The 20,689-nt window shown below is 41.3% G+C and overlaps 1 protein-coding gene across 1 annotated transcript in view; it reads right to left on the bottom strand.

Moving 5' to 3' along the window:
- The window catches only part of cd276 (CD276 molecule), a 68,368-nt gene that overhangs the window by 30,200 nt on the left and 17,479 nt on the right, over window positions 1–20,689 (bottom strand). Inside the window, exons 3-4 of the mRNA XM_079663846.1 lie at window positions 19,360–19,710; window positions 17,113–17,409 (exon numbers count right to left, since the gene is read on the bottom strand). Coding sequence (XP_079519972.1) covers window positions 17,113–17,409; window positions 19,360–19,710 — 648 coding nt within the window. The remainder of the gene's footprint in view (window positions 1–17,112; window positions 17,410–19,359; window positions 19,711–20,689) is intronic.

The raw sequence follows: 20,689 nt of genomic DNA, 5'->3' as shown, positions 1-20,689 counted from the left end.
ATTGACTTTGAAAACATCCATGTATTGGAGAAAAAAAATGTGAATAGTATGTTTTTTTTGTTTATGTTGATTACCCTGAACTTTAAGTATAATTCAACTGAAAAACCTCAAAAAGAATTATATAAAAAAAAAAAGGAATAATAATAATAGTAAAAAAATAATCGTTTTATTTCGATTACGTTGTTTTCGTAATCGTCGCAAGCCATAATCGTAATCGCGATTCAAATACGATTAATTGAGGAGCCCTATATGGCTTCCATATCTACAGTCCTATATTTTCTTTTATCTGTTTTTTAAAGATGAATAAAGACTATTGCTAGACTCTTTCTTCTCGCGCATACAGTAATGAAGTGATTGTTGGTCGTTATTTTTTGCGAGATTCATGCAAAGTGATTCGAACCAACAGTTCAATATGTGTGTGCATTTTTGTACACACGTAAATACCTAATATTTAAAAGACACTTGCACATACAGAGATAAGGTGACCGACATCAATGATTAATGTGATACAATGTCATAGTGCCTTAAATACACCTCGTTCAGGTAAACTCAATAACTGTCAGGAAGCTTTTTTTATACTCCAGTATACACCGAGGGCAACATATGACAGTCACTGATTTGAAGGGGAAGCACAGCGAAGTCCCAGGTATATTCAAAGGGATGATTTCAAGTCTTACTCAGATATGCCAGAGGCAAGGTTAGAGAGAGCTTTCTCATCTTTACAGTCGAAGGTAATCCCATACCCAGTAGACTGGCTAATTACCGGGATATACAGCTCAGAGCCAACTGCATGGTTGTCGTGTTAGCAAGGCGGAGGCTACGTTACAGGCAGAGAGGTGCAAGAATGTGTAATAGCTCTGTGCTGGAATATATGGCCTGGGGTAGAGGCTGGCAGTATAACCAGAATTAAATTCACACTGGTGGAGATACGTGCTGTGATGTGGATTTGGCTATTCTATTTGTTCTGGTACAGAATGGATTTTAAATGTCACGTTGAATTGCATCACAAGCATAGGCTTTCTGCATATTAACCAGTGAGCATATCACTTCCCTTTTACACTAAAACAATCACACATTTGCATGCGAGGAAAAGGGTGGGTGAAGACATTGAATCAGACAGCTCAGAAGAGGCAGGAGCAAGTCATGAGGAAACATGTCAGCAAGTAAGCATGAGGAAGGTTTGAAAATGGGCTGCTGACACAAGTAGCACTGGCACTGGTTTGAACAAAAAAACAAAGCATTGTAGAGTCCCTGTCCTAATGATGAGACAAGTTTGACGTGGAAGGACATGTCCATGGTGCATGAAACAGACGCAAGCAAACTATTTCACCCAAACCTAATATGAACTGTGTGTGTGAAAAAGTGAAACACACACACACACACACACACACACACACACACACACACACACACACACACACACACACACACACACACACACACACACACACACACACACACACACACACACACACACACACACACACACACACACACACACACACACACACACACACACACACACACACACACACACACACACACACACACACACACACACACACAGCTGTGCAGTGTGATAAGCTCTTAATTTCCACCAGGTATGAAACTCCTCCAAAATCGCTATAAACATTATTAATAGTTCATGATTATAATTTTAACTTCAGTTAATAAATTGTTACTATCAAGAGTCTGTCCTGAATTTGAATCTCGTTTCATTGAGATTGTAATAAAATAATATATACCACCACCATCAAAGATATGCTATGTTATAAATGTCATGTCACGCTGCCCAACCCTTTTCTTGGAGAGGGATAAAAGAGGGCGACAATATTGTCTCACAACCGGTCTGCCCACCTCGTCTGACACCGGCCGGGCTCACTCTCTTTCAACATCTCCCGCGTCCCTCCCAGCCCCACTGAGGCCTCAATTAAAAACTCCTCTGATGTCTCGTAACTGACAGAGACTCCATCACATCCACACATCCACACATCCCCCTCCACTGAGAGTGGCATTAAGATGTTGGAGGCAGAGTGGGCTATTGATTTTCTCCTCTTTTTTTATTCTGGTTGCTCCATTTCTTCACTCGACCATCTTTGCAGTGCATGCAGAACTTGGGTGCAATACTCAGTTTACAACATTGTGTTGCGTCTACATTTTTAATTAGCTTTAAAGCGAGAGCTGCCGCTGAGATGCTGAGGATGTGTCGGAGAGAATCACTCCTGACAGCTATCAGTACCAAAACAGACTAGTGGCTATGTTGATAAAGCCAAGTAGAGGACTGAGAGCAGAGTGACAAGGACACAAAACTATGCAAGGATTAAAGAGCCTTTTAAATCAAAGCGTATGCATTGATCCTGCTAAACAAACCCAAACTTCATTTGTAACCTGAACATCTAGTTCCTCCTAAATCAGTGTTGATGTGGTTTATACACATGGGGCATTGCAATAAGCTCTACACACAACATTGACATATCATTATCACACAAGCCTTAATGGCAAACATGATGCAAATGAATACATACAATACAAATTTACGCATGCAGCAGATATAAAATAAAATCAGCACACATTTGCAGTTGTGTTCATGGCCACCCAGCCGTCCAATATTTGTATGTTAAGAAATATCTTGCTCCTAATGCTCACTATTATAGCTACTTGGCTACCCATATACGTCTGCCATTAAGGGCTAGAAAAGTAGCCTATATTCTTTGATTTTTTTCACTAAAACAGTGCACATATGAGAGCTGTAAGACTCAACAAAACATGAAACTTTGGCTAACAAAAGCAAAACAAAGCGCTAAAAGAATCTAAATTGCTATGCAGAGCTGATGTTAACCGCATACTGTATTCTAACACATTACGATCAATAATTGAATCCATTGCCGATATCAAAAAACTAATTATTGCAGCTTTAACTGTGATCCTGAGCCGTTATTTTACGAGTGCATGTTCACCCGCTGCTTGTGCGAAATGACCATAGACAGTAAGTGATCAAGCGCACAGATAAAAAGCATTAAAAGGGTCCATTACACATAGATTGCTTCAATGACACATAAAGACAAACAGAAAATAATATTAAGACCCTATGCTACCAGAAAGCCATGCTTACACAATTCCTTTGTGCTCAATCCAACGGCTCATTGCACCAAGAACAGACTGCAGCTTGAAACTCTTTGCACTCAGTTTGTGAAGTGCACACCTATTGCTGCAACAACTCCTGTGTTACATCAGTACACCGCAAAGTGGGTGAGAAATATCAACCAGAGTATAAACCTTAACATGACACTTATTGAACCATCCATTTAAGGGGTTACTTAAGTCTAGGAAACACCCAGAAGTTGCACCAGCCTTTGTAATAGTTTTCCCTTTCTTCCTTGTATCTAGTGTGGTCCCATTATACACGTCCACCTTGTTTACAGCCATGGTTGATTATGTCTGTATCCAGGCTGTTTCATGTGGAAAGGGACCATTTCTGCTTACATGATTGCACCAGATGACAGGATATAAGATTAATATTCCTATATCACAGGGAAACTCGAGTACTATCCCAAACATTAAAGAGCTGCCTGGACTTCTTCAAAGAGCGCAAGTTCTTAGTATGCTTCTCCTTCTGCAGTATTACCAGGAGAATATATAATGACAGATTTTTTTAAAAGACATGTCTCTGTATGTCTTTGCCTAGGGCTCTCATTATAAAACAGCATTTCTCATTTTCTTCTACTGGAGTCTTTGGTGGTTACTAGAGAGACAGATGAATACTCTCAAAGCACTCCAGCTATAGGCCTCGCTCAGACTTAGGAGCAGGTCAGCTAATTCCTGTTAGTCATTCATCTCAAAATCAAACCTACTCATGTTATTGCAATGAACTTAACTTCACTTAAAATGCAAATTAATAGAAATACTTGTTGCCTTTACGGAGGTCAGAGGTCAGGTATAGCTTTAGATAAACATCCTGAACACTGTTGGTGCTAGAAGGGATACTCGTGCTGTGGTCCAATAGAAAAAGAATATCAGGTCCTTTGCCTTTTCCTAACCTATTGTCCTTGACTTCAGTGAAAAACAATGGGATATAGGTAAGACGTTAAGGAAAGGTCATCAGGATTTAGGAGGCAGTGCTCAGAGAATCCGACTGCATTCAGAGATCACCGTTGGCAAGATATGGCTTAAGAAGGCAAATGCTTAATAAGCACCATAGCTTACATGATACGCGTTTGTTGGTCACGATGGGATGTTTATCGTTGAACTTCAGAATGGTGCGTCACTTCAAATGGACGACATTTGATCCTTTCTTTCCGTAAAGGATGGTCCAGTGCATCCCATGCTAGAGAACATAATAAGGGAAGTATTTAAGCAACTCTTATATCGTCTAGAGAGCAGGGGGGGGGGGGGGGCGCCAGGCCTCAGATGATTTAATGCCAAATATCATATTTAGACTTTTTTTTTTGTACCTTTTTTTTTTATACATATAATTGTAACGCAATACATGATTGTCACTAAAGGCCTTGTCCCTAAATTACAATAAAATATAAAAAATAATTGATTCATTCATTTGAATAAAAATTCAAGTTAGTAGCTTTTACAGGCAAACAAAGACAGCAATGTATAATTCTTTCTTTAATAGAAATGTTTCTTCTGCCCGTAAAGTGTCCGAACCAGGCTTTTCTGGATAAGCACATTTTTAAAACATAGTCATTGTCCATGCCGGTTTCAGTTGGATTATTTGTCACAGTTTCTCCGATCAGATCGGTCTCCTCCATTTTGTAGATTATTTACGACTTTTGAATCCACATAAACACATCGGCAAAATCCGGCTTACTTTGAGCATGTGTTTTAAACAGTTTAATCCCTTTGTGAATTGTTTCCACTTCCGCGCCGTCCTTTAATTTCTTCATTCAGAGGGAATCCAAATGAATGAATCTTGAGTCCAATAAACATCAAAGTCACTCCAATAGTGCTCCTTCATTACGCTTTCATCCTCCTTTAACAAAATACTTCACATTCATCTAGTTTGTGGCAGCAGTTGTAGCATTTTTGAGTCTTTCAAACTTTAATTACCGCTGTTAATTACCAAATGACTTCCAACAGGAGTCATTTGGGGGGGCCCTTGGGAATAAAGGTTGGGAACCCCTAGTCCAGAGAATTCACCGCCCTAAACATGGCTGCCACTTTGGTACTTCTGGATAATTTCACCACGTTAGGAAACTTCTAAGAAAATACTTTTCTACCACAACCGGAGTCTTATTTGAGGACATTTCTCTGGACAGAACGTTACAGGCAAAAGGCTTTCCCTATAATCCCTCCTCTGTTCGGTGACACAGTCAAGATTAGCATTTGTTTTTTAAAGTGTTGTGCATGTTGTTGGGTGGAAATATCAAGTATGCATTGCTTACAGTTTTTTAACCACAATGAAAACACTATGTTTATAGCGTACAATAGCAATGTACAATACTTTTATCGTATCTAAGTTACTAGTGCGGTCTAATTATTACCCTTATCTTATAGCTGGATGGACATTTCTGCATTACCCTTTATTGCAAGCTTACATGAATGACTGATACTAGAAGAAAGTACTGAGATCAATTGTGAAATCAAAGTATCCAAAATAAACGTTTCCTAGATACAAGGCTTTTAAAAGCTGAAACATATTTTCAATGTCACTTACTAGCTCAAGAGGATCAATAAATATAATACCTCTTAAAAAATCTAGTCATTTATCGAGATTAAATCATAACAGTTGCCTATCTCACTTTTGATTGATTGTGTTTGAAGTTCTTCTAATGTACCTAGCAAACCAAAATCTCCACTCACACAAGGAGAAGTATTATTATTTATTGCAGAAATTACATTAAAATGTAACATTTGCATTCTTTTTTTATTGCAGTCATTTAACAAAGCAGAAAGCTACTTGGAGCCGTGCTTTGACAGTTTTTTTAGATGAGTCCCGAACAATGCCTCTAAGCTGCTCCAAAATCACTGTCAAGAGCAGCTTCTCATGGCTTATTGCTTAAATATACTTTGTCTCCTTCCAGGACTTCCAGCACTTTTAAAATATGATATCTTGGACAGACTGAAAAAATGACTCTGTAAATCTCTCCCTCTGTGGAATATAGCTAATCACAGTCCCACAACTTGTGTGTAGCTAAGTCATTTAGCCTGAGAAAATGCTCAGCCGCAGGCTAAGAAAAGAGTTAGGAACAATATGTTCAAACCAATGTCCCACAAGGGTAGCAGTTTCCAAGAAACTAATACATTATGACAAAAACAAGGCTAGCTAATGCAGAAATAAGGACCTTTATTCTCTTATATGACCATGCCATAAAATATCTACACCGAGGGCTTAGAGCAGGGGTGTCAAACTCAAATACACAGTGGGCCACCATTAAAACATTGATAGTGGAGGGCCAGACTGGTTCAATGTTTATTGCAAAACGTATTGAAATGAACTTATTGCACATATTAAACCTGGAACTAACAAAGCTTAAATGATTGCCTATAAAAACAACATTAAACATTCAATAATCAGTTGCATTCATTTCTTATGGCTCTATCTGCAGCTTCTCCAGAGTAATTTCTTATGAGTACATTTTTCCACAGGTCAACAACAGCTTAAACAAAACTATTTCCCTCAAAGAGAAAACCAAACATGCCCTGTTGTCTCAAGAAAGAAAGTGCAGCAGGAAACATCCATGTAAACTCAGTGTGCTGCTCTGTGATGCTAGTTCAAGCCAGATACTTGGCATCTCATCTTAGGTGCAAGTTCATCAATGTTTGGGCTCAGGCTCTGATCTGAGGAAACCCTCAGGATTGAGTGAAGGTGCGTGCAATATACCGGCGGGCCAGATCTAATAGTAATAAGAAATTATCCTGCGGGCCGAAATTAAATCCACCAAGTGCCTGATTTGGCCCCCGGGCCTTGAGTTTGACACATGTGGCTTAGAGTGAGCATTGTGTAAATAAAGTCTAAGGGAAGACCAAGCAAAAGATTAACTTGACATAGATCAACTTTTAAGCATCTTAAGTTGATAAAAAATAAAAAGAATACATTTGATAGGCTTCTAGATAAATACAGAAAAAGGCAAACTAAGTAACAAGAAAGGATGTAAAAGAGGGTAAATAAAGATTTGTTTCTGAATGTTTGCATGTTAACAAGGCAGAAATAATTGAAAAGGCTGCAGGCTACTGTTTAGCTGTCCTTGAGCGAGGCATTAGCCCCTAAATCTCTCCTGTGGAGCTGCGGAGTGACAGGCAGGACGAGTGTGAGTGTGTGTGTGTGTGTGTGTGTGTGTGTGTGTGTGTGTGTGTGTGTGTGTGTGTGTGTGTGTGTGTGTGTGTGTGTGTGTGTGTGTGTGTGTGTGTGTGTGTGTGTGTGTGTGTGTGTGTGTGTGTGTGTGTGTGTGTGTGTGTGTGTGTGTGTGTGTGTGTGTGTGTGTGTGTGTGTGTGTGTGAGATTGAGGCCACCACTATAACCAGCATGCTATGAAAGCAATTTCTTGGTAAATAAAAACTAAAATGACGATCACAAAGGCCATCTTTTCAAGACAATTTTCTTCCAACAGAACAATTGCGAAACCACAGCCACAAGTTTCCAAACAGGATGATTGGCAGCCGCTTTAAACTGGTCCCAGCGTAGGTGCGGGATTTGATTATATTAATACAGGTAAACTAATATTCAACTGATTATAATGTGCTTTACACTTTCACTGTCCAATCTACTTCACACACAGAAGCCAATAAGTCAGTCACATCTACTACATGTGATGGCTAATGTGTCCAACTCCCCAAGCTTACAAACACCAGAACGGGTGATCAGTAAAACACCCAGCAATTATCTCCTCACTTTGCTTTTTTTAGATTCACAATAGACCTCTATAGCCCCCACTGCGCTGGAATGACAAGTAGACCTTGAAGCTCAGATAAAAAGGAGTGTTCTCCCTTTTCTCTTTATCATATTTTGACACCATTATGATATACACTACTGCCATCTTTGAATCTGTCTTGCTTTAAAATGTATGATAAATAACACGAAAATACCGGGAGACACATTATTTAAGACATTCTTGTATATCAATGGCAGATTTACAATGTACAGGATTACAACTTGAATCCTATTTTTCTCTGTAACCTTGACAGCTTCTTTTTCCTGCTTAAGACTACCGGCACTAATTCTTCTCGTCTTACACAATACAAAACAGGACGCACAGACACTTTCATCTCTGGGTGTAAGTCATCACTCTGCTGAAGCAGCACATATTTCAAAACTATAACCAGTTACATCATGGCGCACGCAATGTCATCACTTTATGTCACGTGGCATTACCGAGACGTTATGGAAATCCAAGGACATCAGTCTATCTGTATGCCTGTGTGTGTCGTTTAACAGGTGTATACACAACTTGTAACAACACCTTTGATTTGTGGGGTGCAAACTTAGATGTGTCAATGACAATTAGACATCAAGTGCATTTTACATTGTGCAAAGATGTGTAATGCATCAGTATTTCTTTGACTTTTGGGGAAATTAGCTTTTTTGATGTTGAAAATTATGACTTTAAACCACATGTAAAGTGTCTGCAAACCTCTTCAATTCGTTCCTTTCAAACTTCAGCTTGGTTGAACTAAATGTCTTGGTTCGACAACACAGCCATCGTAATCAGAGAAACTCTTAGCAGTGTAACCCTGGATTGCTTAACCCCTCTAACAACCACATCAGGAAAACGACCCCGACATTACAAACGGCATCACTCTTCATCTGCTAGAGTAAGTGGGTGAAAGCGTGGAGACGGATACATTATAGATATGACAGACTCTTGCGGTGTGGGTCACCGAGCTGTCTCGGCTGTTGACAGAGAGTTGCACTTACAGCGGCAACACACACTGAGAGCGCATGTGATGGAATTAAACACGGTTGACAATATTAATAAGGTAAGAGGAGCGAGTTTGTTTCCTCGTGGACAGTCTGTAATGAGCTGCAAGTTGTCAGGCTCTTGGGAGGAAGGAGTTGATACAGAGTCCGAGACAGCGGGAAGATGTTAATGCAACCTGAAGGGGATGTGAGTCATATTCAACCGCTGTCCATTGGAGCTGGTATCATAAGGTGCACGGCCGCAGCATGGCTTAATCACAGTCATTACCGTGATATTTGACACTGGGGTTGAAATAAGGGCTCTATAATAAGAGTGTTTCTTATCGCACAGTGAGTCAGTGGGTGCTTACGTATTTCAAGTCAAGCTGTCAGCACCGGGGAGATGGGGGAGGGGGGTGGGGGGGAGAGTGACTCGAGCACTATACGCCTGCTTGAAACTCCCCTCCTCTGGGACACAGCCACACTCAGTCCGTTCTTAACTTCCATTTCACACTTGGTAATCAATTACTGGTCTCGAGTGCTATCGAAGAAAAGAGCTACCTATCCTGAGAATAAGCTAAATCTCTCAACGCCTCCTAATTGAAAACACATTATATCACTAGACAATGCTCTTTGTGTAGCCAGACACTAATTCGGACTGTTTGCATGCACAGAACAAAGCAATTTACTGAGGTTGCAAACATCCTTTGCAGGACAATAATTCACGGTGTTATCAGGTCCGGGGTTTAAACATCAAATAAACAGGCTGAATAACTAAATAAGCAAACTTTGAAGGTGTGCCCAGCCGTTTGTTGGTGGCTATTCTCCCAGTGACTCTGAAAAGCTGAAACTAATATGATTTCATATCGTGAAGCCAAGACTGATGCCAGACCTCCCGAAACCAATCCCTCTTACAGGATTTAGCTGGAGCTGTGTGAAATGTACACTGCAGGGCCCTACCGGTCCCAATGATAGTCCTAGCTGTGAGTCCAAATCAAAATGAACCCGATCAGTAACAAAAGAGGGCTTTTGTGCGTTTACTGCCATCATAAATACACTGTCCTGAAAAGGAAAAGCGAGTGAGAACAGAGAGAGGCGGGTTTCCAGCGGGCGGGGGACGAGCATAAAGATGTCAGAGTGCTGTTTGTGAGAGGACAGCAGGGGAAGATCACACCGCCATGATCTGATGGTCCTGGAACAAAGATGGCAACCTGTCTTTGTTCGGAGGCATGTTGACATCGGGAAAGAAGAATAAACCCCATGTGTGTGCATTTGATAGACATACAAAACATGTCCATATATCTACACACACACACATTCTGATGACCTTTCAGAAGCTCATCATCCAGCAAGATATACTATAGCACTTGAGTGTGGCAATGAGAAGCGTTTTGACACCAAAAAACCTTTAATGCTAAGAAGTCAAGATGGCAGAGAGAGAGGGGACTAGAAAGGCAGAAAGGGAAAATAGATCCCAGCACAAAAGAACGGGGCTCATTTGATCGTTCTGATTGTACCGTTCTAAAAGAGTGGCACACAGACCAGAAAGTGGCCACAACTCAATCCAAGCCTAACAATCCCTCAGAAGCGCTAACACTAAGACTGGGAGCATGACAAATAACATTGGCTGGGCCATAATACGAGGATAAAATGTCCTATAGTGAAGGCCCAGAAGAGAACATTCAAACTTCAGAGCACTGGCAGCGGCAAGTGGCCCGAGTTAATAATCCTGATAGGAATTGATGTGCTTACAATAGTGCCATTGCTGCCTACCTGCATTTATTTTAGATTGCCTGCATTACTTCATCTGCCTATTCGGGAGTTTTCCCTGGCTGGGCTCCTGATAAGACAGAGCATGCATTCAGCAAGAGGAAGAAGGCCTGTTCGTGAACTGGACACTAATTAATACAGCGCTCTGTCGGGAAAGTCGCCTGCTTGCTGCTCCTCTGACAACAGATTCATTCATACTGCTGTTTTCTGCTTCCCCGAAAGCCTCTGTTAATTGCATTTAAATTAGACCTTGTTCAGGAGAGAAAAAGGAGCAGCATGGGTTGTTATAGAAGCTGGAAGCAAAACAAACATATGGGGGAATATATTACCCAGAAGTTGACTTACAGAGATTTTGAAAGAAGTTCCTTTTAGAGAAAGGTGCAAACATGCTTGTACAATATTTCACGAATAATTGCAATTACTGCAATTTCCCCCCAACAGTTACTCTAATGAGAGAACATTTCAACTAGTAGATCTCTGCATCTTTCTGTTTGGCCCCTTGGCAATGCTAGCACAGCAATGCTTTTAATCAAATGTTTGAACATGCCACACAGAGAAAAATAATGAACATGACGGTATTCAGAGAAAACACCCATTGAGGGACATCTTACCAACAATAGAGGAATGAGCGCTTCATGGCTGGAGCAAGCGTGGCAGGTAGCCATTAAATGGCAAAGTGATGTCAGGATCAAGCTAAATGTCTGAAAACATAATAACAGTCAGGAACAAGGGGGAAAGAAACCCAACTGGCAGACACATAATGAAGAAAACCCAGCTAAGTGGTTTGCTGAATGCTCTCAGTACCATCGGTTTTAGATTCCATCTCCACAGCAAAGGTCAATGTTTATATAGCAATTAAAGATGTTTTTTAACCTTGATTTGCCCAGCGAAGGTTGGTTTAGCATTCACATGCTTCCCACTCATACAGTAACAAACAGTCTCCGTGGGGAAATGTACCCTATAAAAAACAGTGCTGTAGCAGGAGAAGAATAAGTCACCTTAGAAAAGACTCTGGAGGAAACGGAAAGGATCTGGGGACATGTTAGAATGTGGTCTATAAGACATGAATGGAAAAGCACAGAGAGATGCTCAGTGACCAGGTTCCATGTTTATTCCTGCACAAGGGAACATGGAACAAGCCATCATGTCTTTTTCCTGCCCATTGGCCTTTGATGAAGTTGAGATGGGAAACCTAGACTCACGAGAGATTTGTATTACTATTGGAATTTTTCAATCACAAATAGGGGATGGTGTGAAATTTCAACAAGCTTGTTCACTCTCTACCTCCCCCCATCTCTGCGTTTCGATATCGTTTTTTTAATTAAATGTGGCAGAAAAGAGTCCATCAGGGTTGGATTAAAAAAAAAACATTTACGAAAAAATTTGATACCAATTCCATCCAGTTATAAGGCAAACCAACACCATTTAACATTTGTGGATACACATAGCACTGATTCCTATTATACATTAACAGGGTATATGCAGGAATCCTGAAGTCAAATGTAAAACCTTTTAAGACCCTGTCCGTACATTTTAAGACCTCATCGCTACTTTGAGTTTTAACCGGTTACATTGGCGACACACTTTACCTCACAGTTACTATATACAGTATTGATTGTCCTTCCTCCTTATCTTCCAACCATTTGGACGCAGACTTGCATTTCTCCATAACGATGTTGTTTAACAACCGGCGTAAACGGACCTTCGTGCGCTTTCAAGCAGTGAGCGTGAGATGTCCTGTTAAGATGACGTCAAATCCAACGGGATGCCATAAATAAACTACACAGAATCACACTACACACCTACGCAATGATTACATTCAGGCAGACTGTAGAATACAACCTCTTTGGACCATTGATATACTTATTGAAAACAAGCTACAAAATGTAATACCTTGGAAAATGCTGTTTAATACTTTTGAATAGCCTTAATATTCGCTAAATTGATTGATCAACTTTTAATACTTTTTAAGACCCCGCGGACACCCTGGTTAAGTTTCATTCATGGGTTTTATTCAACACCTAATATATGCCATTGACAAGCTCCTGCTGACCTAAGAGAGGGTCTATTATCAGTCTTTATTTCATGGGTCCACTAGAAATTATTTAGCAAAATCTCAAAATGCCAACAGTTTTCGTCCTCGGTAATAAAATACAGAAACACATACTATAAGGAGTGAAAACGACATGACATTTGAATGTGTAAGGAAACCAAGGGATGAAAAGGAAGCCACACTAACACAGAGGAAGCGAGCCAAAGCCACACAGACAGGACGGGGACTGGGAAGGAAATCTGGGATCCTCTTTCTGTGAAGCAACAGTGCTAACCGCTGAGCCACTGTGTTGCCAAGAGAAAAGCCACAGAATGCCAGATAGATAGTAAAATTCAGCAAAAAGCCTTCCACACCATGTGGGGTGATCTCCCTCCCCTTCAGCGAGTCCATCTCCCGCCTGTCAGGCCGTAGTGCCACAACTCCGAGCTCAGCAAACGTTTTCGTCTCCATCTTACTTTCTGTCACCCACTTCTCACCCCTCCTAACCCTGTCCCCCCAGCTCCCTCTCTCTATCTCCCTGCCTCATCTCTCTGTCTCCTTCCTTTCCTCGCTCTATATATCTCCATCCGCACACTGTTCACTGTAAATGCTGTGCCAGCAGAGAGATGCCGGGGAAATGGCGCCATCCTCATTGAGAGAGCAAGCAGACGGAGTGGGGGTGGTGCTGGAGGGGGTGTTCACAGTGACAGGCCCTGAAACCCGGCCATCAGACAACACACTGCAGTAATCACCCAGCTCCAGTAGATGGGATACACTGCTAAAGCTCCACATTCAGAAAAGGATGAGTAAAAAAATGATTGGATATGGACTCTTGATCCCCCCCCCCCAAACTCCAAGTACATTGTTCTTTTTTTGAGTAGAACAAAGTGGTCAGAATAGGCTGGAAATGTGAGGCAGTGGAAAGCATCAAGACAGGTGGAGGAAGAGGGGGAGGATGAGAGAAAGAAGGGCGGGTTGGTAGACACGTATGCTTGCCAGGAAAGCACACAGTTCATTCGAGGTCTGAAGCTGTTCTTTTCCATCATTCAACTATTCATTAATACCAGCTGTTCCTTAGAGTCTCCCTGCAGCTAAGCTTTGCTGCAAAATCTATCAATATCCCAGAAAAACACAAAAACACTCCCGATGCCAGAGCGTGGCTTAAACTGAGCAATGAACACATGAAGGCATTGAGATGTTATACAAATACACAAGGTCACATTTACAAACATAACCGTCCCTTAGAATGCATGATAGTGTGGATGTTGTTGGCAGTCTTCATGGGGAGGTAGTTCAATTGGCGGTGACTATAAAAGAGGTTAGAAGGACATGGATGACTTCACACAGGCTCTGCTGCGCTCAGTGTGAGTAAAGGGTTCATTTTCTCAAAATTAACCTTGTCAGACTCGTGTTCTGCCCGGGGGAGGTTTGTATTACTATTGCAATTTTTCAATCACAAATTGGGGAGAGTGTGAAATTTCCACATGCTTCTTCACTCTCAACCTCCCCCCATCCCTGCGTCTCTCTATTTTTACTCATTTCTTATTGGGTTTTTTTCACTCACATAGTCCATTTAGAATTTTAAGCATATTTCCCCCATTCTCATAATAGGCTTCTCCACTTCCTGAGTGCAGTGTGTGATGTGCTGTGCCCGTAAGTGTATGCAGCAAGCAAGTGTGTTCTCTATATCAACTGAAGCTCGGCACAATACACACTCAGCTACTCCAGCAGAAGAGTTTTTGCTGGGTCAAAATTAATTACAGAAGCTGTTAAGCACACACCAGCTGCAGTAAACAAATGCAAATACATTTTCTCTCCAAACAAACCCCCTTCTTTCGCGGCACATAAAAAAAAACTGTAAATCCTTGGTGTGTTTACCAGCAACTCGGGCCATCAATGAGCTCTGCTGGCGCTCCTAGAGAAATTCCTCTTTTTCATGTATACCTAATTTCTGTAAATCGTGGTCACGAATGTTTTAATTGAAGGTTATCCAGTTTATGTGTGGATTTATGTCCCCTTTAAATGTGTAACTTATCACACGACAGATGTAGATCCTTACTCTTTGGCCTGAAGTCTCGATTTCAGTCTGTTTTTCATCTTGGTACTTTCTTTGACTGCCACCGTTCAAATTGATTCCTTTTTTTAAGTAAGAGGAACAGCAGGACCATGTTAAACGATTAAGACAATCAAAGCCTATATAAACGGCTCTAATATTGACTATTAGCACTGCAACTAGTTACTTTTCACTATAAATTGCCATCAAATTTAGAAAACTGTTTAATTTTCCCACTGTCAAAAGTGACATCTTCAAATGTCAGCTTTTGTCTGACCAACTGGTTATATTCCAAAGATACTCATGTGTGACAAATGCATCGAATCCCTATTTTTAAGAAGGCAGAAACAGAGAATATTTGCCCTATTTAATAGAATAATCAACTGATCATTGCAACTTTATCTTTCTCCTTTAAATGCCAAATTGTGTGCAAGAGTCTCCCACTGGAATAATCGGTGAATGAATGAAGTCTTAACGCAAATGTCAACAACCCGTCTGTCTTCGTTATTATGATCCCCATTAGCTTCAAAAAAATGTATCTATTACCAAAGCATTGGAACTCAAGTCATCATCACACTTTACAGTGCTTTTCACAAGTTGAGCATGTTCATATCATTATTTTATTAATTTGTCCATGACATGTTTCAAATAAATGTTTATATCATACCCAAAGTCAACGATGCAATTGCATCAGAATTACGATCCGGCCTATATAAAAGCCATTTAAGTGAACGTGATAAGGCAATGCAAGTGTTTCTCAATCAAATAAAACAGAAACGTTTCTGAAGTTTGAAATAAACGACGTGGTTACAGCAGAAGTGACCATTTTTTAAAAGAGAATGCTTCCAATCCATCACTCACCAAGAATTTGGACTCTTGTCGTTTCCCTTTTATTGTTATAACCACTCAAAGCAATTGTCACACTGGCTTTGAAGAGTTGCACGGGAGAATGGCTGTTATCCACATGGCACAGCAGGGCGCCCATACCGTGCTGACGAGTATACTTAACTGTTTATTGTTACTTTTATTCCAAAGAAAGATGACAGACATTGGACTATGATGACACTATTGCATCCCTGAAGACCAAGCATTTATGTCGTGCACTGAGAAGCCATCCAATAGTAAGATGATGTCATTCTGGTGTATAACTAAGAGTTTCTGCTATGCCACTGATCTCCATCAAGGGACCATTTTTTTGAATAAAATTTCGGGCTGAAAAGGTATGGAAGAATATCATGCAACTCTAACAGAGAGACGTGTGTACCGACAACCTGAAAACACAATAACTCAAGCATTGGCCGTGTAAAAGGATCACATATTTTTATATTTCAACCGAACCTGAAGTAGTACATCCATCGGGCAGGATCAAAGGGTAATAGCAGCCCCGGACCATTTTACCAGTCACCCTAATGTCATATTTCATTCCTACCATGTGTTTAATACCTGTCCACTGCCCCAATGGTCACTCTGGTTAGCTTTGCTGTCTTGAAAGAGGCCAACCAAACTTTTAGAAAAGGCCACCCTGCAAACCTGCCCTGCCAATCGGCCATCCCGTCTTCAGACAGCACAGTCATTTCCCAGCCCAGTGGAGCAGCACTCCCTGACCTCTGCCTCGACCTCCGCCTCAACAGTCCGAGCTCCAACACCAGCTCCAGCCCAGAGAGCCGGCTCAGGCTACCTCTACTTATTTATGAGCCATTTCACACAGGGCTGCTCCCATTAGAGCCCCAGCCTTGGCCCACCTTACACGCCACTCTCCTTGCACTTAACACATATAGTACAGCAGCAGGGCCAGGGGGACATGGGCTGTGGCTGAAGATGGTTTGTGGGATTCAGGGGACCATTAGACCCATTAGATGGTATTGTCACACCAAGTTCAAGATTAGAAACAGAGACATTAAAACATGAATCTACTTCCTGGTTAGCTAACACTTGCAATAAGCTGGTAAGAGACCGATCTTTCCCCCTAGCACAATTTTTGTATTACCCAAATTGCCTTTTGAAATATGTAATGAATAGCTATTTGACTGTCCCCCGGGAAATGATCACCCACTGATCTCACTTACCGATGCAAGAGAACTGATGGGTTATGCTCATTGAACTATAATTGGACATTTCATTATTTCTAATTCATTTCTTTGGAGCGGAACCGTAACTGAAACAGAGAGACTGAGAAGGACAAAGACAGTCTCTCCATAGCATAACATTTGACTGATGGATTGATTCACATAAGCATAGCAGACTATAATAAGAAACTATGTCTGAAAGTGAGATTAGTCTGAGCTGGTAACACTCAAACGCGGCAGGAAGCCAGTGAATATTGTTTACGTTGCACCAGAATGGAGCTGACATTGTTGATTGAAATGCCTGGAAGTTATTTATAGAGAAAGGGAGATGAAAACCCACACCCACCTGTGATTGTGACAAAGGCGTAGCCCTCCTCGCCCAGAAGTGGATTGATCAGTCCGCAGCTGTAGGTGCTGTTGGGCTCCAGCACTACTGTCAGCACGCTGGTCATCGTGAACAACCCTTCCTCATTGGCCACCAGGGAAGTGGTGATATTGTCCGTCAAGTTGCGCCCGCCTCCATCCTGCCATATCACGTCTGCTTCAGGATACCCACCATAGGCCACGCAAGTTAGTGCCAACTCATCACCTGGCCGCAGGTTGGTTTCAGACACCAACGTCACTACAGGCTTGGAGTAAGGGGCTGAAAAAGGGTAAGAAATAGAGAAGGAAAGGGTTGGATGGGGGAGAAAAAGAGGTATGGGGGGGTAAAGATGGAGAGGGGGAAAAGGAGAAGCAGACACATAGTGAATTTAGTGAATTCTCTGCAGTGAGAGTCACCCTGGGAACTGTTTGACATGATTCCCATTAAATTCTTAATTATATTTAGGGAGCTTAGCATAACACAGTGCTTAAGATCCCACAGACACAGAGAGCATCTGTGGCACATCCTGATGCTGCATCCCCACACTCTCAACGCCATTTTCTCTAGAGACCCAAAGCTCTGAGACACTTTCAGAAAGGGAATACGGTGCAAGCCTGGGGGAACGAGGTGGGCAGGCCTAGGAGAAAAGTGGCAGGCGCAGAAATGTAAAACGACTCAGCCTGTAGCATGGAAAAGAGCGAAGGGGTGTGAAGGTGAGGGGTTAGTTGTCCGCCTCAGCTGAAATCACGCTTCTTCAATCCCTTGAGCTGAAACATGAGTATAGAGGTGGCGGGGAAATAGGCTGCTGTATTCCCAGAACCAATCATTGCACAGTAAACAATGGGGTGGAGCTGAGGGTGAGATGAAATAAGTTTGACTGAGCTGATTTTTCAAAAGTGGACTCTCAACACAAAGACAGATTTAGCGTGGTAAACACTAACTTCCCCAGCTGTCCGTTTGACTGACAGGCAGATTTCCATCAAGGGGCTCCTTTCATTTTCTTCCAGCACAGCTTCAAGGAAGACTACAAAGATAACTGTAAATGTTGGTTAAGCTATAAATCTAATGCATAAAAATGGAACCAATTTGTCCCCGTTTGAGTCATTGTTTTTCCTTTCCCCAGCCAGGATGAAAAGATAGGCCCACAGTATCATTATAAATATATAAAAGGCTCCCAGCTGTGAAGGCGGGCAATCTAGTGAAGATGTTAGTGATAGCTGATTGACTGTAACAACAGCTAATAATCAAAGTCAGCAGATATTGACCATGACAGACCACAATCAGCGCTTATTGAGCAAAACCACAGCAGCCCTGAGGAAACTGTTTATCACCTGCACATCTTGTGAAAAGACATAATCATAAATAACCTCCTCTGTAGGTAATTGAATAATAGATTGTATTAAGTGATGTTGGTGTATATGTGTGTATAAGGGCTGAGGTCAAATCACTTTCGATACAATCACTTCAAAGTGTGAAGTGAGCTACGATGCAAACGTTAGTCAAGGAAACAGCATGACAGAAAACAATATATGTACACATCTCTGTGCGTGTGTGTGTGTGTGTGTGCGTGCGTGCGTGCGTGCGTGCGTGCGTGCGTGCGTGCGTGCGTGCGTGCGTGCGTGTGTGTGTGTGTGTTGGTAACATTATTTTCCTTCCTTTAGTGCAAATCCTATATTATGAAAGACCCAGTTAAAATCTGTCTCACTGTCTAACTCGTGGTGCTATACTAAATTGCTATTTTCAAAGTAAAAGAGAATCATTTGAAGAAATACATACATTTTAGGCTTTAATTATTTATTAACATTATCATCATTACTCTTCTTATATATTCAGTTCATCATTCTATGAAAAATGTCATACATGTTGTATTTTTTCTAAAACATCTCATTGAGTGGTAGGAAACTGAGCTTATTTATAAATATATATATTTATTTTTTGGGTTGATAAAATATTGTGTTGATTATGAAAGAGAGAAATAATTCTAAATGATAATTAAAGTCAATCTTGGTGTTTGTTGATTGATTCCACAAGAACAATACAGATAAACATAGTTATATATATATATAATAAATGCATTGGATATCATTATTTGTCGATATGAAGCTAATTTGCAGTCCCTTGTAAGTAATGTTTTTTTTTATGTGTGTATCTATTTTCTACCTCCCACTGGTTATAAATGTCCATGTGCATGTTCGTCTGTTTCCACAGGTGTCACGGAGCTTGACTCACCGGCCACCAGCAGCAGCAGAGCGGCGCTGCCGTAGTCCTGCACCCTGACGAAGCAGGTGTAGCTGCCTTCATCTGCCACCACCACGCTGCTCAGCAGGAGTGAGGCGTTGCCCAGGCCCAGCTGGACGGGCCACAGGCTGGTACGGTTGGCAAATCTCTCGGCCTGGTCTACCAGCTGGTCGCGCCCCTCCCAGTACCCGTGCACATTGCGTTTGGTGTCCGTCAGCTGCCAGAAGATGCTCAGATCGGACAAGTTAAAGGCGCTGGCGGGACTGAAGGAGCAGTTGAGAATGGCATCCCTGCCGTGCAGCACCACCACTGGCTGCTCCGGGACGTTCACTTCCAACATAGCTGTAAAGAGAAGAGGAGGACATATGAGGAGTGACAACACAATTAATAAAGAAAGAAAATTGCTGAAATGACTGTAACAATAGTTTTGCTGTGCGATAGAAAATGGCAGGTAAGCTGTCACAGAAAGAAATATATAAAAAATACACTTCCAAAATCCTTCTTGCAGTGATTTTGTCTCTGCAGTCTTCACTGTGTCAATCTTATAACCCATTCGTCTTCATGGTAGTGTAAAGTGTATCAGATACACTACTTGGCCCAGGTCTAGTTTAACCACACAGTATTCACTGAATCACAGCATTAATTCCGCATGCTGTTTTCAGATGTGAGAAACTGACACATTCTCAAATTTGAATGTCTTTGAAAACAAAATCAATGCAGTATTTTGAAATCTATGCTGTGACTGCCTCGGAAGCATCCACTCTGTTTGTGCAGCATGGAGCGGGTGAGGCAGGATGAAGGCAGGAGGGAAGAGGAGGGATCTGGAGGTAAGCATTAGGACTTTGTCTGTGCTCCTATAGGCTTTGCCTCCTGGCGATGGCTCAGCGATGGAAGCAACAACATCTGTATAGCTTTAGTGAGATCATTAGTTAAATCTGAAATAAATCTGTTTCTCTGTGAGGGGGGTGAACTGCAAACTGCAGCAAAACTCTAGAGTGTGTGTCTTTGTGGGAAAGAAAAGTGACTCTGCTTTGAACCAAATGCCTATTATTAAAGATTTGATTTGTTTCATTGGAGTATCTGTACACATCAGTACGTGTTTGTGTATGTAACTTCACAATTAGGTACTTCTAATTCAACTACAATATAACTTTGCTCCACCACATTTTTTGGTCAATGTTGAAATTAACTTTAGTTACTAAAGACATAGACTATTAAATATGACTAATATTTGGCCATACTGCAAAAAGAGTACTTTTATTTTCAATAGTTCAAATATATTTGATGGTAATACTTTTTTTCTTAAGATCATTGAGTACGA

The sequence above is a fragment of the Notothenia rossii genome (genome assembly GCF_949606895.1).
Source record: "Notothenia rossii genome assembly, chromosome: 2".
NCBI classification, from domain to species: Eukaryota; Metazoa; Chordata; class Actinopteri; order Perciformes; family Nototheniidae; genus Notothenia; species Notothenia rossii.
The sequence above is the reverse complement of the archived record's forward strand: the minus strand, read 5'-3'. Positions and strand labels throughout refer to the sequence as shown.